The sequence below is a fragment of the Carcharhinus amblyrhynchos genome, chromosome 5 (genome assembly GCF_965287045.1).
Source record: "Carcharhinus amblyrhynchos chromosome 5, sCarAmb.v2.hapA, whole genome shotgun sequence".
NCBI classification, from domain to species: Eukaryota; Metazoa; Chordata; class Chondrichthyes; order Carcharhiniformes; family Carcharhinidae; genus Carcharhinus; species Carcharhinus amblyrhynchos.
In genome coordinates, this window is record NC_137328.1 from 107,947 (window position 1) to 135,644 (window position 27,698).

Below are 27,698 nucleotides of genomic sequence, written 5' to 3' on the forward strand. Positions count from 1 at the left end.
ACTAGAAAAATGTGATCAACCACCAAAGTTTTGCTACATTAACCCTTTCTGATTCAAACATTTCATTCAATATTCTTCTGGGTAATCACAGCTGCTTTAGACAGGAAAGTGTTCATGAACAATTACCTCTGGTTGTATTTCACTTAAAAACAATCCACCAAAAATAACACAATAATTTAAAGGGTGACGCCACTTTAATCAGACAGTAAGGATTCTGGATCAAGAACTGAGGGTTGATACAGACTCAATGACAACAAAAATAAACATTTCACAAATTGTGTTCCTGTTCCAAACTGGCAAAGATCCAGCCCGACAAAGCATTGCACAGCAGTGATAGAGTAATGAGAGGCAGCACAGACACAGAGATGACTGGGATCTGTGCTGTTGACACATGTTGCATGAGAAGATTTGAGAAGTTATAGATGTATCACATTCAGCTAAGTGCAGTGTACTGCACTTAGACAGCTGCAACCATTAAATAACAAACACACAGAAAACTTTGGCTGGTACTCTACAATCTAACATTTTCAATGTTGACCATACCAGTTGTTTAAAGGGTTAAAGGACTTAGAACCATAGAAAATTACAGCTCAGAAACAGGCCTTTTGGCCCTTCTTGTCTGTGCTGAACCATTTTTCTGCCTAGTCCCACTGACCTGCACTTGAACCATATCCCTCCACACCCCTCTCATCCATGAACCCGTCCAAGTTTTTCTTAAATGTTAAAAGTGACCCCACATTTACCACTTTATGCGGCAGCTCATTCCACACTCCCACCATTCTCTGCGTTAAGAATCCCTCCCTAATATTCCCTTTAAACTTTTCTCCTTTCACCCTTAACCCATGCCCTCTGTTTCATTTTTCTCCCCTAGCCTCAGTGGAAAAAGCCTGCTTGCATTCACTCTATCGATACCCATCAAAATCTTATACACCTCTATCAAATCTCCCCTCGTTCTTCTACGCTCCAGGGAATAAAGTCCTAACCTATTCAATCTCTCTGTAACTCAGCTTCTCAAGTCCCGGCAACATCCTTGTGAACCTTCTCTGCACTCTTTCAACCTTATTTAGATCCTTCCTGTAACTAGGTGACCAAAATTGTACACAATACTCTAAATTCAGCCTCACCAATGCCTTATATAACCTTACCATAACACTCCAACTTTTATACTCGATACTCTGATTTATAAAAGCCAATGTACCAAAAACACTCTTTACAACCCTATCCACCTGTGACATCACTTTCAGGGAATTCTGTACCTCTATTCCCAGATCCCTCTGTTAAACTGCACTCTTCAGTGTCCTACCATTTACCCTGTACGTTCTACTTTGGTTTTTCCTTCTAAAGTGCAATACCTCACATTTGTCTATGTTAAATTCCATTTGCCATTTTTCAGCCCATTTTTCTAGTTGCTCCAAGTCCCTCTGCAAGCTTTGAAAACCTTCCTCATTGTCCACTACACCTCCAATCTTTGTATCATCAGCAGATTTGCTGATCCAATTTACCACATTATCATCCAGATCATTGATATAGATGACAAACAGCAATGGACCCAGCACCAATCCCTGCGGCACTCCACTAGTCACAGGCCTCCACTCAGAGAAACAATCCTCTACTACCACTCTCTGGCTTCTTCAATTGAGCCAGTGTCTAATCCAATTTACTACCTCCCCATGTATACCTAGCGACTGAACCTTCCTAACTAACCTCCCATGAGGTACCTTGTCAAAGGCCTTGCTGAAATCCAGGTAGACAACATCCACCGCCTTCCCTTCATCTACTTTCCTGGTAACGTCTTCGAAAAACTCTAATAGATTGGTCAAACATGACCTACCACACACAAAGCCATGTTGACTTTCCCTAATAAGTCCCTGTCTATCCAAATATTTGTAGATCCCATCCCTTAATGGGTTAATTTTAATTTTAATGCTTTATCTTTAAACAACCAATGTAAAGCATATGTTAGACAAATCCTGCAGCACTTTGTAGAGAATAAAACATGTTTGTGAGTGTCTAATAAGGAGACAGTTTATTGAGGTGTACAAGATTCATCATAAGTCATGAAACAAAACAATGCTTATTTCCATCTATGTCCCCAGAGTTGCTCCTTCACCGAGGGAAAGCTGCAAGTGCCAGCAACCATCTCATTCTCTCGATCCTCACTCAGATATCTATACTTCAGAGAGTGAATATCATCAGGACGTGCGACTGTGATAACTCCACAGCTTAATCTTGTCCTTACTCTGGATTTGTCGCTTCCAGCAGCTGATTTACTCGCTCGACTCCAGGGATAGTGAGTCCACACTGCGGCATCAACAACCTCCAAACAGACTCAGAATTTGAACCAATTATATAACACCACATTCCTTTCCCCACTGATAATGTGCATATTGGCACCTGGTGCAAAACTGACAACAGAAAATTCAGGGGAATTTTAACCAAAAAGATGGGTGAAAGTTTGGGTTGGGATTGAGGAAGGATTACAGTCTACCAATCCAATTCCCAACCAAAGCCATCTCCAACCTACCTACTTCCAGCAATAATGTCAGCAAAGGGAGAGAAAAGCTGATCAATGCTCTCGCATCAACAACAATATCAAATTGCTTGAAGATGATAACCTTTTCATTGGCCATCTATGATAGTGACTTTTAAGGGGCGCCTTGACAAGTACATAAATAGAAGAGGAATAAATGGACACGGTCCCCTGAAGGGTAGGGGGTTTTAGTTAAGTCAGGTAGCATGGTCAGTGCAGGCTTAGAGGTCTGAAGGACCTTTTCCTGTGATATAATTTTCTTTGTTCTTTGTTCTACTGAAAGATCTTCCTTGTGGCTACTCATGATAGGTTCTTCACCCCCAAGTTTTGTGTGTCTCACGTTCTGTCCCCCTCAATTATTCATCATTTGCTGATGTCTCTGTTTCTGTCTCCTTTGAATTCATACCAGTGATGTCTTTTTCTCCATCTCTTAACATTTTAGCCATCTGATCTGTTCCTCTGCATCAGCCCCCCATCTCCATTCACTTTTCACTCACTTCACATTTATCTACTACTCCTGATCTCAGTTGCCTGTATCTTTGTCACTCTGCCATTGATCAAATACTATTGTTGCAGTTAGGAAACTTGGATCAATGCCAAATGAGAGGGAAAGTTGGGAAATGTCTGTCTGCAGCAGGTAATGTGGGAAAGCCAGCTGAGATAAAATCATTAAGTGAGTGCTTCTCCCATCAACAACATGGGGTAAAAGAGAATTAAAATGCTACATTACCATCAGAGGTTGGAGCTGAGATGAGGAGAACCAGAGGTTACAAGTCATGAACCAACCAGTTAGGGGCAGCTTAGTACAAACAGAAATTTAAAGTAATATGAAGGTTCCATAAAACATCATCTGAGAAAACACCACAACAAAATGTTCCAGATTCATCATGCAGAAGTAAGTATGAAGCCACGAGGTGTGTGGAGTCTAGAGAGCTTTAAGATATAGTTTTTCCTAAATTGCTGAACAAAAGCTAAATTACATGTGTACACATTATCACCCACCTTATTCGTTAACATTGTCATAAAGTGGGACTCCTCATACACCATACCATAAAACAAAATATTAACAAGTTCAAAACAACATCCAAATAGAGATTTTTGTCAGTTAATGACTCATGCAAATAATAATTATTTGCACCTTTTCCATCTTTCCTGCCTCAAATTTTCTCTCTTGTTCTGGAAGTGTGGTTCCTGGGGACCAGAAAAGTTTCACGAGCCTCATCTGCCTTCGCATCATATGTGTGACTAACACTGGATTTCCTTCCCTTTTGCAATCTCCCCGTGCAGACTGATTTCCAGGAGAGATCAGTGCACAGTGACCAGGAGCAGCACACTGGCTCTTTCTTGGTCTACCCAGTCATTTGGTATTGACAAGATTAGCAGCATTCTCTTGATTACTTCAGCTAACACAGTAGTAATGAGCATTACACTTGGACTTCCCTGTAGAACTTGGGTTTACTCAATGATGTACCAATGAACAAGACAGCAAAGCAGGTATTAGTATTTGCTTCAAGACTTAAAAAACAAAACAGGTGAAGTTACCTTGGAGAACATGGTCCTGGATTGCAAACTTTAAGAAGCTGTGGGGGATGGCGATGGATTACGCAAAGACTCTCATCTACTTTCTCAGAAGTTTGTTTATTTAAGCAAACCACAATTGCTTCTTGGACACCTACAGAAATCATAACATCAAACAGTTCTCAGCAAGAGAAGATAACAGAGCAGGAAGAAGTTAATGAACTGATGACAAAGGCAGATCCCAAGCAGATGGTCGAGAGTCTGCAATCAATGTTCCCTCCACCCATTGTAAGCAATGTTTTCAAATCACCATCCCCCAAAGGTACACTCTCATTCTTTCTTTAAAAGTGGATTTAAAATAATTTCTTAGCACAAAAATTCTCTCCCAGAAAGAATATTTCCCTTTCCTGATCTCTAACATAACTTCTACCAAATAACTTTCATTCAAATGTTTTCAGCAAGATGAAAAGATTCTCACAAATTATTTTCAAGCTTAAATTCTGGAATGCTGAGAATAATGTTTATGTCACTGTTACAGTCTGTATTGTTAAGGGTTCATGTTAAATATGTAAATAGGCAGTCCAAATCATCAGTGATGTAAGATCACATGACAAGAGAGAATACTGAGAATCATAGAGATATACAGCATGAAACAGGTCCTTTGGCCCATCTAGTTCACGCTGATCAGCGATAGTCCTTTGTTGGATGTTTGGTTCAAACAATGTTGAATTAAGGTTAAAGTTTGCCTTGCTGATCTTAAGCCAAAGCTAAGACACCCGATAACATACAATCTTCCATTGTTTTGATAAAGTCTGTTTCATTCCACAGACATTTGTTCTCAGGTAAGTTCATTACTCTTTTGTTCTACTTACTGTTACAGCAACTTCTTATTCTTTTTAACATTCCTGCTTCAAACTTTTTTATTCTGTCCTTTTGTAAGTTAATCCTAAAGGACATTCTTCCCTCGGCCCAGAAAGGAGAGCAGCTGGAAGCCGATGAGTAGAGAAAAAATTCATTGGAAGATTGGGAGTTAAAACTCCCTTTGTTTAGTATCAACTGTCGTTTCATTCTTTCTTTGCATGTCATTGTAGACATCTGAAAATACAGGATCACTCACTACAACATTGCATTGAAGCAGAAGCAGAAACACGCTGCAAATGTGAAGATCGCTCGCTGTGCCTTTGTACTCTTCATGGTTCACACTAATTCTTCTACATTTTGACAGTCACCAGTGTTCCTGTGGTTGATTTTGTGATTTCAATAGAGGAAATGACAGGAAATTGGCAAATCATCATCAACCATAACAATGGCTTCTTCCTCCCGATGAATCATCTTGATTCCCATTTGAATGGTATAAATAGTAAATATTTCATACAGCTGAAGAGTGCAGAAGATGCTAAATCTTTCAGAAATGGCTGATGGTTCCATTCAGATTTACAAACCAGGGCATGGATGATTGAGATGATAAATGTCTCTGATGCTGCGTGAATCTCCACAAGCACACAGCAGGAATAAGGAGGTCAATGTGCACTTTTCACCAGCCACAGAAAGAAGGGGAACATGGAGAAGAGCTTTTATTCTGAGTGTCACTCATTTGTCCCAATTGAATCCCATCTACAGTCTCATTCTTGTAGGGAACACTCTCCCTGCTTTTCCTGCCCCTTTGTAGGTCCATAAAAAACTAAACTATTGCTGGGTTTCAAAGGGCAGTACAATTCTAAGCTTTATTTTGAGGCCTTCATTAAACAATAATTTTCATTTCCACAGGTGAATATCAGTCCTGATGACCGAAAAGACATTCGAGACTTGGAATGAAGGAAAGACTTGTAAGGGGTTTCATGTGTCAAAAGCACTGCCAACGTGCACCTAAGTATATTGCAGTGAAATATCAAAGAAGAACAGATCTAGTTATAGAAAATAGAGCAGATGTAGGATACTCAGCCCCTCAAGCTGGCTCTGCTGACCAAATTCAATACTTTGATCACACCTTTCCACTTCCCACCCATATCTCTTGATCCCTTTAGCCCCAAAAGCTATATCTAATCCCTTCTTGATATCACACAATGTTTTGGCCTCGGCTACATTCTGTGGTAGTGAATTCCACACATTCACCACCCTCTGGGTGAAGTAATTTCTCCTCATCTCAGTCCTAAAATGTTTACCCCTTGTCCTCAAACTACAACCCCTAGTTCTGGACTCCCCCACCATTGGGAATATTCTTTCTGAAAGTACTCTATCTAACCCTGTTTAAAATTTTATAAGTTTCAGGGTAGCATGGTGGCACAGCAGTTAGCACTGCTGCCTCACAGTGCCAAGGACCCAGGTTCAATTCCAGCCTAAGGTGACTGTGGAGTTAACACATTCTCCTCACGTTTGCATGGGTTTTCCCCTGGGTGCTCCAGTTTTCTCCCACAGTCAAAAGATGTGTGTGTTTGGTGGACTAGCCATGCTAAATTGCCCCTTAGTGTCAGGGGGCTAGCAGAGTAAATATGTGGAGTCATGGACATCGGATGCGATTGTTGTCTGTGCAGACTCAATGGGCTGAGTGGTCATCTTCTGCACTATAAGGATTCTATGATTCTATGAAATGGTAATATAAGTCGATAAATGCATTATAAAGTTAAAGGATTTTCAATTTACTAACTCAAAAATAAATGAATTTTATTGTGTCAAAGTAATTGTTCCTTCATGGAAATTGTACAAAGAACAAAGAAAATTACAGCACAGGAACAGGCCCTTCAGCCTCCAAGCCTACACTGGCCGTGCTCCCCAACTTAACTAAAACCCCCTTCCCTCTATTCCCACCCTATTCATGTATTTGTCATGACGTCCCTTAAAACTCACTACAGTATCCGCTTCCACTACCTCCCCTGGCAATGAGTTCCAGACACCCACTACACTCTGTGTAAAACATCTGCCTCGTACATCTCCTTTAAACGTTGCCCCTCACACCTTAAACCTGTGCCCCCTAGTAATTCACTCTTCCACCCTGGGAAAAAGCTTCTGACTATCCACTCTGTCCGTGCCTCTCATAATCTTGTAGATTTCTACCAGGTCTCCCCTCAACCTCCGTTGTTTCAGTGAGAACAAACCAAGTTTCTCCAACCTCTCCTCATAGCTAATGCCCTCCATACCAGGCAACTTCCTGGTAAATCTTTTCTGTACCCTCTCCAAAGCCTCCACATCCTTCTGGTAGTGTGGTGACCAGAATTCAACACTATATTCCAAGTGCGGCCTAATTAAGGTTCTATAAAGCTGCAACATGACTTGCCAATTTTTAACCTTGGTGCCCCAGCCAATGAAGGCAAGCATACAGTATGCCTTCTTGACCACCTTCTCCACCTGCATTGCCACTTTCAGTGACCTGTGTACCTGTACACCCAGATCCCTTTGCCTATCAATACTCTTAAGGGTTCTGCCATTTACTGTATATTTCATATCTGTATTAGACCTTTCAAAATGCATTACCTCACACTTGTCCGATTTAAATCCCATCTGCTATCTCTCTGCCCAAGTCTCCAACTGATCTATATCCTCCGATGGTCCTCATCGCTATCTGTAAATCCATCAACCTTTGTGTCGTCTGCAAACTTACTAATCAATCCAGTTACATTTTCCTCCAAATCATTTCCATATATTACAAACAGCAAAGGTCCCAGCACTGATCCCTGAGGAACACCACTTGTCACAGCCCTCCATTCAGAAACACACCCTTCCACTGCTACCCTCTGTCTTCTTTGACTGACATGATGTGGAGATGCTGGCATTGAACTGGGATAAACACAGTAAGAAGTCTCACAACACCAGGTTAAAGTCCAACAGGTTTATTTGATAGTAAACACTGCAAGCTTTCGGAACACTGTTCCTTTGTCAGGTGAGTGGAGAGTCCCGATTCTCCATCACCTGATGAAGGAACAGCATTTCTGAAAGCTTGTGGTGTTTACTATCAAATAAACCTGTTGGACTTTAACCTGGTGTTGTGAGACTTCTTACTGTGTTCTTTGACCGAGCCAGTTTTGTATCCACCTTGCCAGCTCACGTCTGATCCCATGGGACTTCACCTTCTGCACCAGTCTGCCATGAGGGACCTTGTCAAAGGCCTTACTGAAGTCCACGTAGACAACATCCACTGCCCTACCCTCATCAATCATCTTCATCACTTCCTCGAAAAACTCAATCAAGTTCGTGAGACACGACTTCCCCTTCACAAAATCATGTTGCCTAATATGTAGGAAAAATATAAGTAATATAGATAAAGAGCTCACTTTCTCTGACATTAATCACTTGTAACTTTACTCTGCTTTAATCGATAATGCTGAGGTCAAAGGGGGCATGGGCAGTGGGCACAGGCACAGTCAGGGGACACAGGCAGGGGCATGGACAGTAACAGGTGTTGCTGCTTCTCAGGAAACACCATTAATCACGTGAAAATGAGGGAGAAATTGGGCATGATGTTTTTGGAGAATTATAGAGTTTGATTGGAAACCATGCAGCAGATTAAGGATTGCTATGAATAAAGTTCACATCTCTTCCATTGTTTCTGTCCAAATGCTTGCTTGTTCATCCACTGGTGCTGCAGAAATTGGGCATGATTTATTGGGTGAAGGCCACTCAATCTCAGTTAATTGGCGGTGTCTTTTAGTCATAAAAGGTGACTCCCATCTCATTTACTTTGGGTTTTTTAAAATATATTTTTCCATTCTTACAAATGACGCAACACACCCTCAGCACTGGGACAACCCAGTGTGATCATTTCTCTGTATGTGTGAAAGGACGGATTATTGACTGACTCGAGGCCTCAGAGGCAGGGCCCTTTATAACTTAATGCACCCCACTTTTGTTTCTAAATAAAGAAAGTGTGATATCCAGCTCCCAAAGAATTTAACTGGGACCTTACCCTCAGCTCATTCTGGCAAACTGACAATACTGGACATTTTCCTCTGGCCTTGGATTTCCAGATCATCCGGGATTCCTGACATATGACACAACTGCTTTTCCAAATGGTCCTCAAACAAGGAAGTTACCTATAGCATCAACACTGATACTCTGCTCGAATAGACCGAGTTTCTCATTCATGACCTTAATATCATTAGCAGTTATCATTGTAATGTCTTTGAGAGCGCTGGATTGAGAATGAGTTTATTTATTAAGTCTCCAGGTTGATAAGCCGTCTCCAGCCCAGTTACTTGTCACAACTCTCTTTTGTCAATGTTTTTAATATTTCTTAGTATTCTGTCACCAACATTTAACCAAAAACCTGGGGATATAATATAGAGTTCTCACTCCTGCATTAGGTAATTACAAGCTGTATAAACGCAATAAATTAAAGGGTTTCAGGCCGAATAGAGCCAGAACTCACGGAAACACAACTATTCCTGCACTCACATCATGTGATCCATCTTGCTTTGGGTTTGATTCAAACCCAGATCCTGAAAGAAATCAGGTGGTGCAATAGCTATCTACTCTTAGCTATCTACTCCAATAGCTTACTACAATAGCTATCTATAATACAATATACAATAGCTTACTACAATAGGTATCTACTCTTCCCGAGGTAGATTCATAAAACAGGTCTGCTGTATTTCAGGAAACTGCAATGATCTCTAAATGATCAATAATGAAATGAGGAAGATTCTTACAAAACAGAACAAACTTGTACATGAGTTACCCATCTTCCAGAATGGAATGAGTCTGGCACAGGACTAAATAAGTAATGTGTCTCACCTTAGCTTGTATAAAGGGAAAAGCGGTGTGATTTTCCCCTCCTGTTCTGCACCAGTGCTGGAGTCACTAGACAAGAAATGAAGTCAGCGTTTATTGGTTAATTTTGTTGAATCTCAAACCAGAGTGGGGAATGGAATTGCATTGTGTGAGTGTGTCAGATATATTTTAATTAAAAACAAATGAAAATCAGAGGCCTCATTTTTCAGATTTGGCCTGAAGTTTATTTTATATGAGGATCTCTTATTTAAAATTCAGCTGATGTAAAATTCACTGTTATAAACACACTGTAGTCTAAACTGCTAAAATACTTTGAATAACAGCTGTCAACGCTATAGGGGGGATCTTACCAAACAATATTCCAAGTGTGAAATTGGGAATAAATCATGCCTATTTTTGGGCGAGTTCCCAGAACCAATCATATGGCACTTAGAAAAAAATTAAGCAAAGCATGATTCCTACCAGTAGGGGGAGTGGGTGGAGCCTTTTGACACCAGGAAGCTGGCGGCAGACTGCTCAGGGCATTGTTGCGCAGGCATGCCAATCTCCCATTTCATAAGAACATAAGAAATAGGAGGAGTAGGCCATCTAGCCCCTCGAGCCTGCCCCGCCATTCAATAAGATCATGGCTGATCTGTCATGGCTCAGTTCCACATTCCCGCCCTCTCCCCATAACCCTTAATCCCCTCTCTTATCAAAAACCCATCAACCCACGTCTTAAAAATATTTAGCGAGGCAGCCTCCACCACTTCAACGGGCAGAGAATTCCAGAGATTCACCACCCTTTGAGTGAAGAAGTTCCTCCTCAACTCCGTTCTAAACTGCGCCCCCTTTATCTTGAGGCTGTGCCCCCTAGTCCTACTGTCCTTTCTGAGCGGGAAGAGTCTCTCCACCTCTATCCTATCCATCCCATTCATCATCTTATACGTCTCAATGAGATCTCCCCTCATTCTTCTAAACTCTAACGAGTACAAGCCTAGTTTATTCAGCCTCTCCTCATAGATCAACCCCCTCAACTCCGGCATCAGCCTAGTAAACCTCCTCTGCACTCCCTCCAAGGCCAAAATATCCTTGCGTAAGTACGGCGCCCAAACCTGCACACAGTAATCCAGCTGTGGCCTCACCAATGCCCTATACAGCTGCAGCAAGACCTCCCTACTTTTATATTCAATCCCCCTCGCTATTCCCTTGGAAACAAGCTAATGTGGGGCTCTGTGATGATAGAACCACAGATAACTTATGCTGGTTGGCCATGCTAAAAAATTGCCCCTTGGTGTCCTGAGATGCATAGGTTAGAGGGATTAGTGGGTAAAATATGTAGGGATATGGGGGTAGGGCCTAGATGGGATTGTGGTGGGTGTGGACTTGATGGGCTGAATGGCCTTTTTCTGTATTGTAGGGTTTCTATTATTCTATGAACTACAGACCTATCATTCTTGCTCTAATTCCATGTAAAATAATACAATTGGTTATCAGAAATAAGTCTGAGAAAAACAGCAGGGCTTTTGACAAAGCAAATGGTGTCTGACCAACTTACTTGATTTGTTCAAGGAAGTTCCAAGCCAAATTTACTACAAGGTTATGTACTTAGATTCCCAATGAGCATTTGGTAGAAGTTGCCTTGTAATTAAGCTTCAAGTTGCAGGAACTTAAGAACATAAGAAATAGGAGCAGGAGTAGGCCATCTGGCCCTTTGAGCCTGCCCCGCCATTCAATAAGATCATGGCTGATCTGTCGTGGCTCAGTTCCACTTTCCCGCCCTCTCCCCATAACCCTTAATTATGGGAGTTTTTTTTGGTATGGATAAGAAATTGCCTGAATATCAGGAACATTGTGTACTGGTTAGTTGGGTAATATCAGGACAAGGAGTATGTTGCACAAACACTTATATCAGTAACTTGCATTTGAAAACAATGCCACTTGTCAAATCTTTTAACTTATTTTGTGGGCTCCTTGCTCTTGTAGTACTGAGCATTTTTTAGATACTGTATTTTGCCATTTCATAAGTAATATTATTCTTTCAACAGACCTCAAGTTGTGTCTTACCGAAATAATTTACTAACTTTATATGTTAGAAGTTTCCAAATTTATATCAAGTTACTTGAAATTATCCAATTCTCTCTTGCAACTTCTTCCATCGGGAAACGGAATAAGAGTCTGAGAACATATCACAACCGGCTCCAGACCAGCTTCTTCCCTGCTGCCATCAGAGTTTTGAATGGTCCTATCATAATTAAGCTGATCTTTCTCTTCACCCTATCAATAACTGCAACACTATATTCTGCACCCCAGCCTTTCCTTCTCCCCTATGTACTCTATGAACTGTATGCTTTGTCTATATAGCACGCAAGAAACAATATTTTTCATTGTATCCCAATACATGTGACAATAATAAATCAAATCAAATCAGTAACTCACAAACCCTGTTTTATTCATTTGCAATGTAAACTCTCATCCTCATCCTGATCTTAGCTTGGATTTATATCGGTTATTCTTTCTGTACACTGTAGTGTATTTGGCATAGCAGCGATTAATGTGGGATGTAATGAGACACATGACCTGAGACTAGAGCCAGTGTGGACTAGACAGAGTCTATCTAGCTGATAGCTCATAGCTTGGGCTATACTCTGTAGATATGTACATTGTATACATTATCAGTTCGTACTTAATGTTCAACCACATACGACTCAGAGTCTCCGGGAGACCTCGTGAACACACAACAGAGGCTACCTCCTCCCTCAGGTTCAGCTTAATTTATTTCCCAGATATGTGTGCTTTCCCCTTTCCTTTATAAGCATTCCTCAGTTCTCTTTACCCTTGAATGTTAAATTAATTTATTTTCTCTGGATCTAGCCATGTGAGTCCTTTTATCATGTTTTTAATGCTTCTAGAATTAAAATAAATTTACCGACTTTCACGTCTTGTCCCTGGTCAGCTTATTCCGCTCTCTTGCTCTTCATCCAAGACTAATATTTTCCTGGCCAAAATGGTGGTTTCTTGTTGTTGGAAACACTGCTTCTTGATGGCAATTTAGGAACTCCTTCCTTCGCTGTGTCGATGATTGGCAGGAGGCTGACAAAGCAGAAATCAGCCAGATAGATTTCTTTCTGTCGTTTTAACATATTGGGTTCATCTTCCACATTGTTGTGTAGTTGCTAGTGTTGGCTGGAAAGCAGCAAGATTGGCTTCCTGGGTTTTCAGCATTCTAGCTGAGACATTGTCAGGGTCCTCAAGTCTTTGTCAAGTGATACGAGTTACAAGAAGTAACAATGCAAAGGGATTGGGAGCATGAGATAGCTGAGGCAGCTGAAGACTTTGCCACAAACTTTGTTAGTGTTATTCTGTTGCTGCAACATTTACACAAACATTTCTAGCCTCCACGATGCCTTCTGAGCATCACTCTACAGCAATTACTTGAACATAAGAACATAAGAAATGAGAGCAGGAGTAGGCCATCTAGCCCTTCGAGCCTGCCCCGCCATTCAATAAAATCATGGCTGATCTGAAGTGGATCAGTTCCACATTCCTGCTTTCTCCCCATAACCCTTAATTCCCCTGTCTATCAGAAATCTATCTACCCATGACTTAAATATATTCAGCAAGGCAGCCTCCACCATTTCAATGGGCAGAGAATTCCAGAGATTCACCACCCTTTGAGTGAAGAAGTTCCTCCTCAACTCCGTTTTAAACTGCCCCCCCACCCCCCGCCCCTATTTTGAGGCTGTGCCCTCTAGTTCTGTTTTCCTTTCTAAGCGGAAAGAATCTCTCCACCTCTACCCTATCTAGCCCCTTCATTATCTTGTAAGTCTCTATAAGATCCCCCCTCAGGCTTCTAAACTCTAATGAGTACAGACCCAGTCTATTCAATCTCTCCTCATAAGCCAACCCACTCATCTCTGGTATCAGCCTGGTGAACCTTCTCTGTACTCCCTCCAAGGCCAATATATCCTTTTGCAAATAAGGGGACCAAAACTGCACACAGTACTCTAGCTGCGGCCTCACCAGTGCCCTGTACAGTTGCAGAAAGACCTCCCTGCTTTTATATTCTATCCCCCTCGCTATAAAAGCCAACATTCCATTCGCCTTCTTGATCACCTGCTGCACCTGCAGACAGGGTTTTTGCTCGTTGTGCACAAGGACCCCCAGGTCCCTCTGCACCGTAGCATGCTGCAGCTTTTCGCCCTTTAAATAATGATCCCTCCTACAATTATTTCTACCTAAATGGATAACCTCACATTTGCTAACGCTATACTCCATCTGACAGGTCCTCGCCCATTCGCTCAGCCTATCCAGATCCCTCTGCAGACTTTCAGCGCCCTCCACGCAATTTGCTTTTCCACTCATCTCCGTGTCATCAGCAAATTTTGTTACCCAACACTCAGCCCCCTCCTCCAGATCATCTATATAAATGGTAAACAGTTGAGGCTCCAGCGCCGATCCCTGCGGCACTCCACTAGTCACCAACTGCCAACCAGAATAGCACCCATTGATACCAACTCTCTGCTTCCTATTAGATAGTCAATCCTCAATCCACTTTACCCCCAACTCCGTGCACCCTAATCTTCTGCAGCAACCTTTTGTGAGGCACCTTATCAAACGCCTTCTGGAAATCTAAAAACATCACATCCACTGGTTCCCCTCTGTCTACCGCACTAGTCACATCTTCATAGAAATCCAGTAAATTTGTTAAACACGACTTCCCCTTCACGAATCCGTGCTACGCCTGTTTGATCAAACCGTTCTTTTCTAGGTGTCCTGCTATTTCTTTTTTGATGATGGATTCTAGCATTTTCCAACTATGGACATTAAACTAACCGGCCTATAATTCCCTGCCTTTTGTCTGCTACCTTTTTTAAACAGCAGCGTAACATTAACTGTTTTCCACTCCTCCAGCACTTCCCCAGATTCCAGCGAATTTTGATAAATAATTACTAAGGCATCTGCTATTACTTCTGCCATTTCTTTCGGAACCCTGGGATGCATTCCATCTGGTCCCGGGGACTTGTCTACCTTCAGTCCCATTAGGCTACCAAGCACTACCTCTCTTGTGACAGTAATCGCATTAAGGACCTCATCTCCTACCATCCTTCTATCTTTAATATTCGGTAAGCTATTTGTGTCCTCCTCTGTGAAGACTGACACAAAAAACTTATTTAAAATTTCAGCCATTTCCTCATTACCCACCGTTAAATCCCCCCTCTCGTCCTCCAAGGGTCCAACAATATTTGTCATGTAACAAAATGGCAGAAGTACATTCCAGGGCAGGGTTACAGGGAGCTCCTGTCATTCTTTGTAATATTTATATTATCTGGAAATATATATCTGCCTAGAGAATATTATTTATTTTACAATTGAACCAGCAGTACTTAATTTAAATAAAATATCTTATATAAATGTTTATAAGAACATAAGAACATAAGAAATAGGAGCAGGAGTAGGCCATCCAGCCCTTCGAGCCTGCCCCGCCATTCAATAAGATCACGGCTGATCTGTCGCTGCTCAGTTCCACATTCCCGCCCTCTCCCCATAACCCTTAATCCCCTCTCTTATCAAAAACCCATCAACCCACGTCTTAAAAATATTTAGCGAGGCAGCCTCCACCACTTCAACGGGCAGAGAATTCCAGAGATTCACCACCCTTTGAGTGAAGAAGTTCCTCCTCAACTCCGTTCTAAACCGCCCCCCTTTTATCTTGAGGCTGTGCCCCCTAGTCCTACTGTCTTTTTTGAGCAGGAAGAGTCTCTCCACCTCTATCCTATCCATCCCATTCATCATCTTATACGTCTCAATGAGATCTCCCCTCATTCTTCTAAACTCTAACGAGTACAAGCCCAGTTTATTCAGCCTCTCCTCATAGCTCAACCCCCTCAACTCCGGTATCAGCCTAGTAAACCTCCTCTGCACTCCCTCCAAGGCCAAAATATCCTTGCGCAGGTGCGGCGCCCAAAACTGCACACAGTACTCCAGCTGCGGCCTCAACAATGCCCTATACAGCTGCAGCAAGACCTCCCTACTTTTATATTCAATCCCCCTCGCTATGAAGGCCAGCATCCCATTCGCCTTCCTGACCACCTGCTGCACCTGCAAGCTGGGTTTTTGCGACTCATGCACAAGGACCCCGAGGTCCCTCTGCACCGTCGCCTGCTGCAGTTTTTCACCCCGTAATTAATAGTCCTTCCTACCATTCTTCCTACCAAAGTGGGCCACCTCACTCTTGCCAACATTAAATTCCATTTGCCATTTCCTGGCCCATTCGCCCAGCCTATCTAGATCCTTCTGCAGACTCTCCACACCCTCCGCACAATTTGCCGTTCCCCCAATCTTGGTGTCATCAGCAAATTTCGACACCCTACACTCGGTTCCCTCGTCCAGATCATCTATATAAATGGTAAAAAGCTGAGGCCCCAGCACTGAACCCTGGGGCACCCCACTAGTCACCATCCGCCAATCCGAATAGCACCCGTTGACCCCCACTCTCTGCCTCCTATTTGACAACCAATCCTCTATCCACGCTAACACCCTACCCCCAACTCCATGTCCCTCGACCTTCTGCAATAACCTCTTGTGAGGTACTTTGTCAAACGCCTTCTGAAAATCTAGAAAGACCACATCCACCGGCTCTCCTCTATCCACCGCCCTAGACACATCCTCATAGAACTCCAGTAAATTTGTCAGACACGACTTCCCTGCGTCTGCTCTATCAAGCAATTCCCTTCAAGATGCCTCGCAATTTCCTCCTTAATGCAGTGGGATGCAGTTTCCTCCTTTATAGCAGTGGGATGGACTAAAGATCAAAATGACTCAGGTTGTGGATTTTTAATTGCATTCCCAATGCAAAGAGTGATCGCAAGCACCTGTACACTTTAGGATAAAAGCTGTAATTATTTTGTGATGTGATGACAGTTGTAACTATTCTAAGCCCTAAGTAGACGCCAAGTGAGTAACTAGTTCCTTTTGAATTGTACCTCTTTGAGGTCAGAGTGTGTCTCTTGGAGAGATTACACTAACACCCTCAGCTGTATTACATCTATATCCTCGCTATCTCCTACACTTTTCATAAAGTGTTCAGAAAATGAAAAGCAGAATGGGAAAATCTCACCAACAGTGACTGAATGAGTTGAGCAACACAGGTGGGAGTCGCTTGAGAATCTGGGAGGAATCAATACTTTCTGCTCAGTTTTAATGCAACTTTAAGTTAACCACTGCTATTAAATTCGATAATAAAACATTTTTTGGGAGTACATGTAATTTCTCAGCTAAAGATGCTTATTGTTGAATCTTACACCGAGATTCAGGAAGCAAATATCTTTCTGCTCAGTATAAAATCACTTTGGTATTGACTTATATTTGACTTTCATAAGTTACTAGGCATTATTCAAAGCTGTTGAACATTTACCAATTTACTCACAGTGTTTGATACTTTGTTCACTGTAATATCTGAAGGGATTGACGACCCACCAAGTTTAGTAACTAAACAAACTATTTATTATAATGAATAAACTATATACAAGGTGCAAGAAATGTGATAAACGCTATTTCATCTCCAGTCTCGGAGTGACTGGTAAAGCCCACACTCAGCCCCATGATTCTCACGCCTTGGCCTGTTTGAAACATTCCCACTCCTGTATGGCCTCTGAAAGGGGCTCACGACTACATGGTGCTGCAGTAATACTGGAAACAGAATAACATCACCATCATCAGTCTCTGATTTTTAAAATGAGTTCATTCTATTCCTTCAGAGGCTAGAAATCTGGAAAATAAAATGCTGGAAAACTCCACAGATCTGGCAGCATTGGCTGCCTTGCTGTATCTTTCCAACATTTTTTGCTTTTAATTCCATTCCCTCACTGCTGAGTTTCTTGGTTTGGTTAGATGGAAAGAGGACTGAATTCCATTGGAATAAGCAAGGTGCAATGTACACACTAGCATGGGCAGATTGAGATGGTTCAGGAATCAGAAACTGGCAAGTAATGAGCAATATACTGTTCAAAATTGGATATTTTACTGTCTTTAGTAATATTGGAGAAAATAGATTTGTCAGAGAGTTCCTTACCTCCTGCACAGGATTCTGAACAGTCCGTGAAACCCTCAGAATGCCAGTCGTGCAGCTCATCAAAATCCCGGAGGCTGGTATATAATAAATCTGCCTCTTCAATGTTGTATTCTACTGTTTCTCCGCTGCATGGTCCTGTGTAACAGGCTTGTTCTGTCTGTGGTTTGACACCTTCACATTCATCATCTGGCAGGTCTTCGACTGACTGAGAAAAGGACAGGAGCACTTGGCATTTGACTTTGCGAGTCTGTTTCCCAGAACCACAGGTTTTGCTACATGGAGACCAGGGCTCTGGAATAAACCTGAGCACAAAATAAAGTGAACGTAATGACAACCAGCTGAAATTATCAAATCTTCTAAAAACGTCTACAAAATTAAATGATTATAGCAATATCATTCAGTTATAACAATTAAACTTTTTTAAAAAATTTACAGAGTGCTATTATCTGTATGTATTTAAAAATTCAGATTGTGCCAACATATTTAAAATGTTTGGATAACAATTGAAATGTTTAAAGGTGGATGAAATTTTCAAATGATGCTGCCTGCTTTAGAAGCATTCCAATACACTTTCATATCCTTGTTGTGCTTTGAGGCTAAGGATTTGACCTTTGGGGCAGGGGTTGATGACCGAATAGCATGTTCTTCTCCTGAAGACAGTTCAGCCTTGAGGTTCCTCACTCATACCGCCATTCCTCGCTAATGGTCTGTGTCAGCAGTTGTGTCCATTGTGCAGATATCACAGCTCCGGATCTGTACACTCTCGAGAAATAATTTTTGCCAATGAGAGGGTCTTAACTAAATTCCCTGTCCTAGTCTCGGGACACGAGGAGTAAACGTTGCTGTCAGTCACTGGACAGTGTCCTAGCAAAGTGATCGTTATGCAGCGTTTCAAGAAAGCAGCTCACCACCATCTTCTCGTGGACAACTAGGGGTAGGCAATAAATGCTGGTCAGCTGATGACACCCACCCCCCATGAATGAATAAAAAAAAGTGGCCTGATTACCACATCAATCATTGGGCAAGTTGTACAGTGGGTGAACGATGCACTTTGCCAGGATGCTGAACAGATTCATATTATCCTACCTACTACTGTGATTAAAACAGATAGATTACAATGTGAAAGCTAGAATCTCTGCTTTAGAATCACATCTCAGAGTGCAAGTACCCACTGGGTATTTGTCACAGACATATCAATAGTGGAAATCAGGCAGAGTCAGTTTCAATGGAACAGGGAGTGAATCAACCCCCATCTGACAAATTCCAAATTTCACATTCCTTCCTGAGCTATAAACCGCGACTAGATGGACAGGCTGTCTGTGGAAGGTCACTGGTGAGGAAAAGCTTTTAACTTTGTCTCTATCATAATCATTGCATTTCAAAGTAATTAATTAATGAACATTCTTGGAAATCGACAGAAGAGTGTCTTGATTGCATTCTTCAATAAAAACAACATATTAACAGCACTTCTTCTAAAGAATCCGCATTTGAACCCTGTTTTAGTGTGATAGTCTTTGTAGGAAAACATCACAAACCCAATCATTGTGTGTGAAATGATTCCAGTTATTCTAACAGTCACATGTTCAGACTGGGAACAGTTCAAACCCTTTGTGAGAGTCAATGTAGCGACGTACTCTTGCTGCTCTGGATTCCATTCACAGACTCTGCTCTACGGAAAGCAGTAACACAGCGAGACCACAAAAAAATTTACTGCAATTCTTAGACCCAAGCTGCAAAACTTGTGTTTGTTCAATTCACATTCCAGTAACAGATGGGGTTAGGTTCAGCTGTACATGTTCCACCCTCAGTTCACACTTACACACAGCAACTAATATCCTAAACTAATTCAAAATAAATCCATAGTGTCACAGCAAGGTCATTCCATATGAACAGTGGGCAGAATGAAGAGTTCTGATGAGACCTGCAGTAATGGACTCACATTCTGAAAATAGAAAAAGGATGAAATATTCTTCATTGAAAATCTGATTTAACTGCACTATTTATACTCAGTTTTTACTGGCTGTGACACACATGGTCAGGAAACACATGCCTGTGACTATATACAGGAGTGTGTGCATATGCAGGTGTGTGTACACGTGTGTCCAGATGTATGTGGATGCCAATCTTAAAGGGACATTTCATGACGATATATTTGGCAAATATGACTTCTGTTTTTGTCTGAGAATCATTCAAAGTCTTGATCGCAATGGTGTTACATGGTGTTTGTAATGATACATCGTGACATTGCTTATGCTACTGAGTGCACACTTGCTCAGCCACTGATGTTAGGAAGAGTTTTGTACAATCCTTAAACTACTTGAAATACGTGTTAAATTAACACATGACGGCAGCGATTCTCCCATCGCGACCCGCAACTTTTCTGGCAGGTTGTGGCGGGAGATGCACGTCACCAGCCTTTTTCCAGGATTTGCGTATGGTTGGGAATGCATGAGCAGCTCCCAGAGTGGTGAACAGTTGGAGTCCAGACCATGCTGGAAACTGGCGGGAAGACGGATAGTCATTTAAATCTTCTTAAAATTTATTTTAAATATGTTTAGCCATTCATTATTGGGAACTTTCAGGTCCCAATAGCAACTCCCACCCCACCAAGGGTACTTCATTTTGGCAGGGTTCAGACTAGTCCTTATGTTGAGGAGCTAGCAGGAGACCCTGCCGGAATGAAGGGGAGCAATTGGGTCGGGCGGTGGAGGGGCAGGGGTGGAGGGGGAGGGTGTGGTGCCCCCTGGGCATGGGCACAGTGGCAGTGCCCAAGAGGCAAAGTGCCCATGCCCAGGGATCACATTGACACTGCCCACAGGTCATCGGGCAGTGCCAAGGAGGTGGAGCCTATTGTGGGTGGGGCCTAGGGACAATCGGTGGGTGTGGGGGGGGGGGGGGGGGGGGTCCCACTGCCGCTCCGCAGACAGGATCAGTCTGGAATGGAGGGAGGGCAGCAATTGGAGCAGATTAGGGGAATGGTCTGCTGGCAGAGGTGGGCAGTCTCTGGGGGGTAGTCTAACTTGTGGGAGGTCAACGGGGGGGGGGGGGGGTTTGACTCCGAGGGGGGGGGGGTGGAATCAGCGGCAGAGGGGGGAGTTTCTGCCAGGGTGAGGGAGTGGAGGGATCGCCACTGCTGGGTGTGGGGGGCGGGGTTGGCGGGAGGACATTGGGGCGCTCCGAGACAGGGCGTGGGGTTCGGAGCTGGCCCGGGAATTGTTGTGGGGGCTGCGATCGAGCCATGGGGCAGCTGGAGGGGCAGCACTGCAGGGGACCCGAGCTGGTCAGCAATCGGGGAGTCTGACAGATCAGGGCCACCTAAACATGTTCAGAGTTCCAGAACCGTCAGACTCTGGTGCGAAGAGATCCTGTCTCCTGTGTTTTTAATGAGATTCATGATTGTGGCCTCTGTATTGCACAGAGTGCGGAGATTCCGGTGAGAAGCTGAACTGAGAAAACAGTTGTGATTTTGCACAGTTTTCCCAACAATTAGCACCCATGGGAGAATGGCAGCCAATATTTTTCAGCATCTAGATTCACAGAACACTGATAACCAGTCAGTGCTGGACAAGTTGTCTCATTACTGGTTTATTTCAGATATATTTTTGCGTAATTGTTCATGAACATGAGCTAATTAGTGATTTTTTAAAAATAAAGTTACTTTGATTGGACTACTTTGAAAGCTTTACTTTGAACCAAATAAATTTTAAAAATGCCCTGTGTAATCATGTACTTTCTCAATCATTTCCCTTTTCTCTTATCAGCCAAAGTGTTTTCTGCGCACTAATGAGGTGTGTGGCTGTAGCAGTGTTTCCAACACAGCATGAAATAGAACAGGAAATAATAACCAACAGCAACTGGCACAGTATCTACAAAGCATTAGAACGACATCACATCACATTTCAAACTTTACTCTCCTAATCTTCTGATTATGTGCAAGATCGAAACATTAAAGACACAGCAAAGTGGAAAGGTTTGTGATAACATCACTGATATGAGACTTACCTTCTCCCAGTTTATATTTAACCCATTCAGATTCGTCCTCAATACTGAGTACACCCCTCGCCTCGTGCTTGTTTGCAGAATGAATGGTGAATTTAAGAGATGAAATAATGTGAGATTCTGGAAAGATGGAGCACTGCATAGAAAGTGATGAGAATCTCAGAAACACTGAGAAGGAACGTGGAATCCTGTAAACATGGAGCAGTTTGAGAAATGAGACAGACAGAGTGGAAAGCAGTTGATCCAATAGGCAGGAACTAAAATTGTAGATCATCTGGAACTTGCCGGTCCCATGACTGACACTGCTGATCCTTTCTGCCCCAGGCCTGGAGATTGGCCATACAGAGGAGGTACATTTTCCCCAAAGCTGTCTCCGTGGTGATGATGTGGGTATGCCGGCGTTGGACTGGCGTAAACACAGTGAAAAGTCTGACAACACCAGGTTTTAGTCCAACCTATTTATTTGATAATATACTCACAAGCTTTCGGGTTAGTCCCTTCGTCAGGTGAATGGAGAGTTCTGGCCTCAGGCAGAGCATATAAAGCACAGACAGTTTAGAGATTACTGATTAAAATGCGAATCCTTACACCTAACCTGCTGTTCAAGACCTGAAGTGGCTGATAATGTGAGTGGAAGGAGCACTGATCACAGTTTAAAGAGACGTGTATTGTCTCCAGACAGTACAGTAAGTGAGGTTTTGCAAACCCAGGCAAGTCATGGGGGTTACAGATAGTGCGACATGAACCCAAGATCCCTGTTGAGACCGTCCTCATGTGTGCGGAACTTGGCTATCAGTCTCTGTTCAGCGACTCTGCGCTGTCGTGTGTCGTGAAGGCCGCCTTGGAGAATGCTTACCCGAAGGTCAGAGGCTGAATGCCCGTGACCACTGAAGTGTTCGCCAACAGGAAGGGAACAGTCTTGCCTGGTGATTGTCGAGCGATGTTCATTCATCCGTTGTTGTAGCGTCTGCATGGTCTCCCCAATGTACCATGCTTCGGGACATCCTTTCTTGTAACGTATCAGGTAGACAACCCCCGTGACTTGCCTGGGTTTGCAAAACCTCACTTACTGTACTGTCTGGAGACAATACACATCTCTTTAAACTGTGATCAGTGCTCCTTCCACTCACATTATCAGCCACTTCAGGTCTTGAACAGCAGGTTAGGTGTAAGGATTCGCATTCTAATCAGTAATCTCTAAACTGTCTGTGCTTTATATGCTCTGTCTGAGGCCAGAACTCTCCATTCACCTGATGAAGGGACTAACCCGAAAGCTTGTGAGTATATTATCAAATAAATAGGTTGGACTAAAACCTGGTGTTGTCAGTGTCTGTGGTGATGGACATCCTTGCAGGGTCCTGGTGATTGAGGCAGTGAGCTATAGCTGGAAATGGAGTCCCTACAGCAACCTGCCAACCTCAGCACAGGAGAATCTCACACAAACTGGCAAAGCAGTAGGCCGGGGTGGGGGACAGGGTTAGCTGGGGCAGATTGTATTGGGGTTGACAGAGCTGGACAAAGATTCCAGCTTCTATTAACTCCATGAAGGGGAAATCAACCTTCTTTAGCCAGGTCAAAAAGTAATCTCCAGTGGTGCACTGTATGTACTCCATCCTAGACAGGTACAGAACAAGTAGAGAGGAGAGAGAGAGGTGGGGGAGAGAGTGGGGGAGGGAGTATGTGTGTATGTAGAATGTTTGGTGGCAGTATGTTTGTGTGGGAGTATGTGTGAGTTTGTGTTCTGGTGTGTGAGAGCATGGGTGTATATATATGAGTATGTGTGAATGTTAGTGAGGGGTGTTTTGATGGGTATACATGTGTGAATACACATTTGAGTGTACATGCAACTGAGCATGGGGATGTTAGCGTGAATGTGTTTTGGGGTGCAGTGTGTGTGGATGGGGTGTGTTTCAGTGCAGACATGTTATGGAGTAAGTCTGGAGACACTGTGGACGGGAGAAAGAGATTTATCAAAAACTGAATTTGTTGTCTCATTATTTCTGTGTTGCTGAAGGTTTTTGTTGGGAATGGCACAATTTGCTGGGATTGGCAGGGTTTGCTGGGAATAAGAACATAAGAACATAAGAAATAGGAGCAGGAGCAGGCCATCTAGCCCTTCGAGCCTGCCCCGCCATTCAATAAGATCATGGCTGATCTGATAGTGGATCAGTTCCACTTTCCCGCTTTCTCCCCTTAATTCCCCTGTCTATCAGAAATCTATCTACCCGTGACTTAAATATATTTAGCAAGGCAGCCTCCACCACTTCAACGGGCAGAGAATTCCAGAGATTCACCACCCTTTGAGTGAAGAAGTTCCTCCTCAACTCCGATCTTGAATGGCTGGATTTGCTGGCCCTCCCATGGTGTGTTTTCCAGATCTTCTTTTCTCACTGATGTCTAAAGTATTTTGCACGGCTCTCCCATCCCCACCATAGGGGATCATTTTTGGCGGTACTGGAAATTCTGACTGACAGGAAGGGCTGTAAAATCCTGTCCATCCAATGTTTTGTCTGTTTCTTGTGCACATGTTACAATATTACAGCCACACATACACACACAGCTAGTGGATAGAATGCAAGGTTTATGATAACAAAATTATAGTTTTGTTTTAATAAAAATATTTCTGGATGACGTTTGGAGTTTAAAGATTAGTGTTTTGCTCTCACGCTTGCATATGGATATTGGGGAATATCTTTCAATTTCTTTATCATCCAAGTGTTAATAAGATCCTACATATGGCTTCCAGATTTAAATGTTGGTTTAACATTTGCAGCACAGAAGCCTGGTGTTATTTATTGCACTGTTCTTGCCAAAGCTATAAGTGTTTGAACAAAAATATTTAAATCATTTACAGTCAAGAATATAAAGCAGAGAAAATAATTCTGCAGATACTCGTTCAGTAAAATGACTCTTTTGAACGTTGCTGTGATAGGAGGGGTTCTGATAGATGAAACACAAGGAAAAAAATGTCTTAATCTGCAAATAAAAATTATATGTATGAGATTCATGTACCAGATTTTCTTGCATTCCACCAGGCGCACTGCTCCAAACATACTACCGGGTATACTAACCTGGGCACACTGCTCCAGGTACACTGCCCCAGGCACACTGCATTGGGTATACTAACCTGGGCACACTGCTCCAGGTACACTGCCCCAGGCACACTGCATTGGGTATACAAACCTGGGCACACTGCTCCAGGTACACTGCCCCAGGCACACTGCATTGGGTATACTAACCTGGGCACACTGCTCCAGGTACACTGCCCCAGGCACACTGCATTGGGTATACTAACCTGGGCACACTGCTCCAGGTACACTGCCCCAGGCACACTGCATTGGGTATACTAACCTGGGCACACTACTCCAGGTACACTGCCCCAGGCATACTGCATTGGGTATACTAACCTGGGCACACTGCTCCAGGTACACTGCCCCAGGCACACTGCATTGGGTATACTAACCTGGGCACACTACTCCAGGTACACTGCCCCAGGCATACTGCATTGGGTATACTAACCTGGGCACACTACTCCAGGTACACTGCCCCAGGCATACTGCACTGGGTATACTATCCTGGGCACACTGCTCCAGGTGTACTTTATCCCGCAAAATGTACTGGAATACGGCACTGGATACATTGTACTGGGGTACACTGTGCTAAACATACTGCAATGCATTCTGCCCAGATAGACTACACTTGGTACACTACATTGGGTGCATTGCACTAAGTATACTGTTGTAGGCATACTGTATTGGTCTTACTGCACCGGGTACACACACAGAGTATACCACACAGGGTATACTGTATTGGGCACACTGCACCAGATCATTGTCTGCCGAGGCAGCGACCTTGTCACAAGGTAATGGGCGGCACGGTAGCACGGTGGTTATCACTGCTGCTTCACAGCTCCAGGGACCTGGGTTCAATTCCTGGCTTGGGTTACTGTCTGTGTGGAGTTTGCACATTCTCCCCGTGTCTGTGTGGGTTTCCTCCGGGTACTCTGGTTTTCTCCCACAGTCCAAAGATGTGCAGGTTAGGTTGATTGGTCCTGTTAAAAAATTGCCCCTTAGTGTCCTGAGATGCTTAGGTTAGAGGGATTAGTGGGTAAAATATATAGGAATATGGGGGTAGGGCCTGGGTGGGATTGTGGTCAGTGCAGACTCGATGGGCCAAAGGGCCTCTTTCTGCATTGTAGGGTTCTATGGTATAATGGAAGAGAGTCCCTGCTCCTGGAAAATGCCTAGAACATGGGGTCCAGAGGGTGGCGAGTGTCTGGAATGAGCTGTCAGTAGTAATAGTACAATTTTGTCTTTTAAAAAGCATTTAGACAGATACATTGGTAAGATGAGTATAAAGGGATATGGGCCAAATGTGGGCTTAATGGTAAAAAGGGAGCAGCAAGGTCAACTTGGGCCAAAGGGCTTGTTTCCATGCTGTAAACCTTGATGACTCTATGGTCTTGTCATAATCAGCACCCTGTTAAGTCAGAGAGCTAAACACCAGGCATGTTGGTAACACCCTCGCTCCAAGTGCTGCCACTTGCTCCATGACATCATTGTCCAAGTGAGGGACTGCAAGCACGTGCATATCAGCTGCGCCATGACAGTGGATGGACCACTGTCTAATCCACTCTCTGACCAACATCAATGTAGCCCCAAAGCAGCGACGCTAACAGAAACAATGACACAGGAAAATCAAAGTCACTGCACTCAAAGACGCTGACGAGAGAGCGAGCCCTATTCAGCCAGCGTCTCTCTGCCAACCTGACAACTCCTGGTGACACAGACTGCCCACAGTGCCTGACCTGTCCCCCATGGCAATAATCAAGGCTTGTGAAGAGACGCTTGACGGCTCAAATCGGAAACACCAACATTGGTCCATAAGAATAATCAGGAGCTGATAGGCTGAAAATGGAAGGTTTTTCTGAAGCTGAAACAGCAACCCAACTCGAGAGCAAGAAAACAGCTGTACAGTTGACTAGGGGCTGAGCTCCAGTAACAAACCTTTGACCTCAGGAATAGACGATGGGTGAAGAAAGCACAGGAGGTCCAGCAGTTAGCTGACAACCATGATGTCCCCAGGAAACTGCCCACTCCTACATACATGGGACCTTTGCCCCTCCAACCCTAAACCTCCCCAATGGAAGTGCCCCAGCAACACCCAGGCACAGCTCCCTGGCATTGACCCACAGGGCAATGCCAGTCCTCCCCATTTGCCTTTTCCCCGTAGCTGAAGAGCTCCTCTCAGAATCACAATGCAAATTCTCACCACTAAGAGGCTACATGATCCTCACTCACAGCAACTGCGAACAGCACCAATCCTTGTCCACGACCTTCTTTGACCTTACAAAGGCCTTTGAAACTGTCAACTGTGAGAGATTATGAAGCACCAAGCTTTGTTTCAGCAGTCCCCTCAAAGGTTTGCCACCATGCTTCTCCTGCTCCACAATGACATGCAAGCTGTAATCCTGACAAACGCATTCACCACAAACCCAATTCACGTTTGGACTGGGGTCAAACCAAGGCTGTGTCAGCACACTGACACGCTTCTTGACCTTGCTTGCTGCAATGCCAAAACTCACCCTCAGCAAATTCCCACTGCAGTGGAGCTGAACTACAAAACACCACCGCAGGTTAGATCCAAGACCTTCCCATCCTCGCTCATTGAGCTACAGTAGGTAGGGGAACCTGCGTCCCCAGGCACGAGGGGCTCGAGCTCCAACTCCAACTCCAAGTCATTATCAACACTTTCAGCAAGGTGTATAAGATTATGGGCCTTACACTAAACATCCGTAAGACAAGGGTGCTCTACCGATCTGCCCCCGCCATAGGGCAGCCCCCCCCACCCCCCCTTCCCCCTCCCCACAGTTATCAA

At 43.5% G+C, this 27,698-nt stretch overlaps 1 protein-coding gene across 1 annotated transcript in view; it reads right to left on the reverse strand.

Annotated features, from left to right (window-relative positions):
* The window catches only part of LOC145342826 (ADAMTS-like protein 1), a 451,251-nt gene that overhangs the window by 98,397 nt on the left and 325,156 nt on the right, over nucleotides 1–27,698 (reverse strand). The window contains exons 15-16 of the mRNA XM_080188292.1: nucleotides 17,823–18,124; nucleotides 4,073–4,202 (exon numbers count right to left, since the gene is read on the reverse strand). Of these exons, the coding sequence (XP_080044418.1) occupies nucleotides 4,073–4,202; nucleotides 17,823–18,124 (432 nt within the window). The remainder of the gene's footprint in view (nucleotides 1–4,072; nucleotides 4,203–17,822; nucleotides 18,125–27,698) is intronic.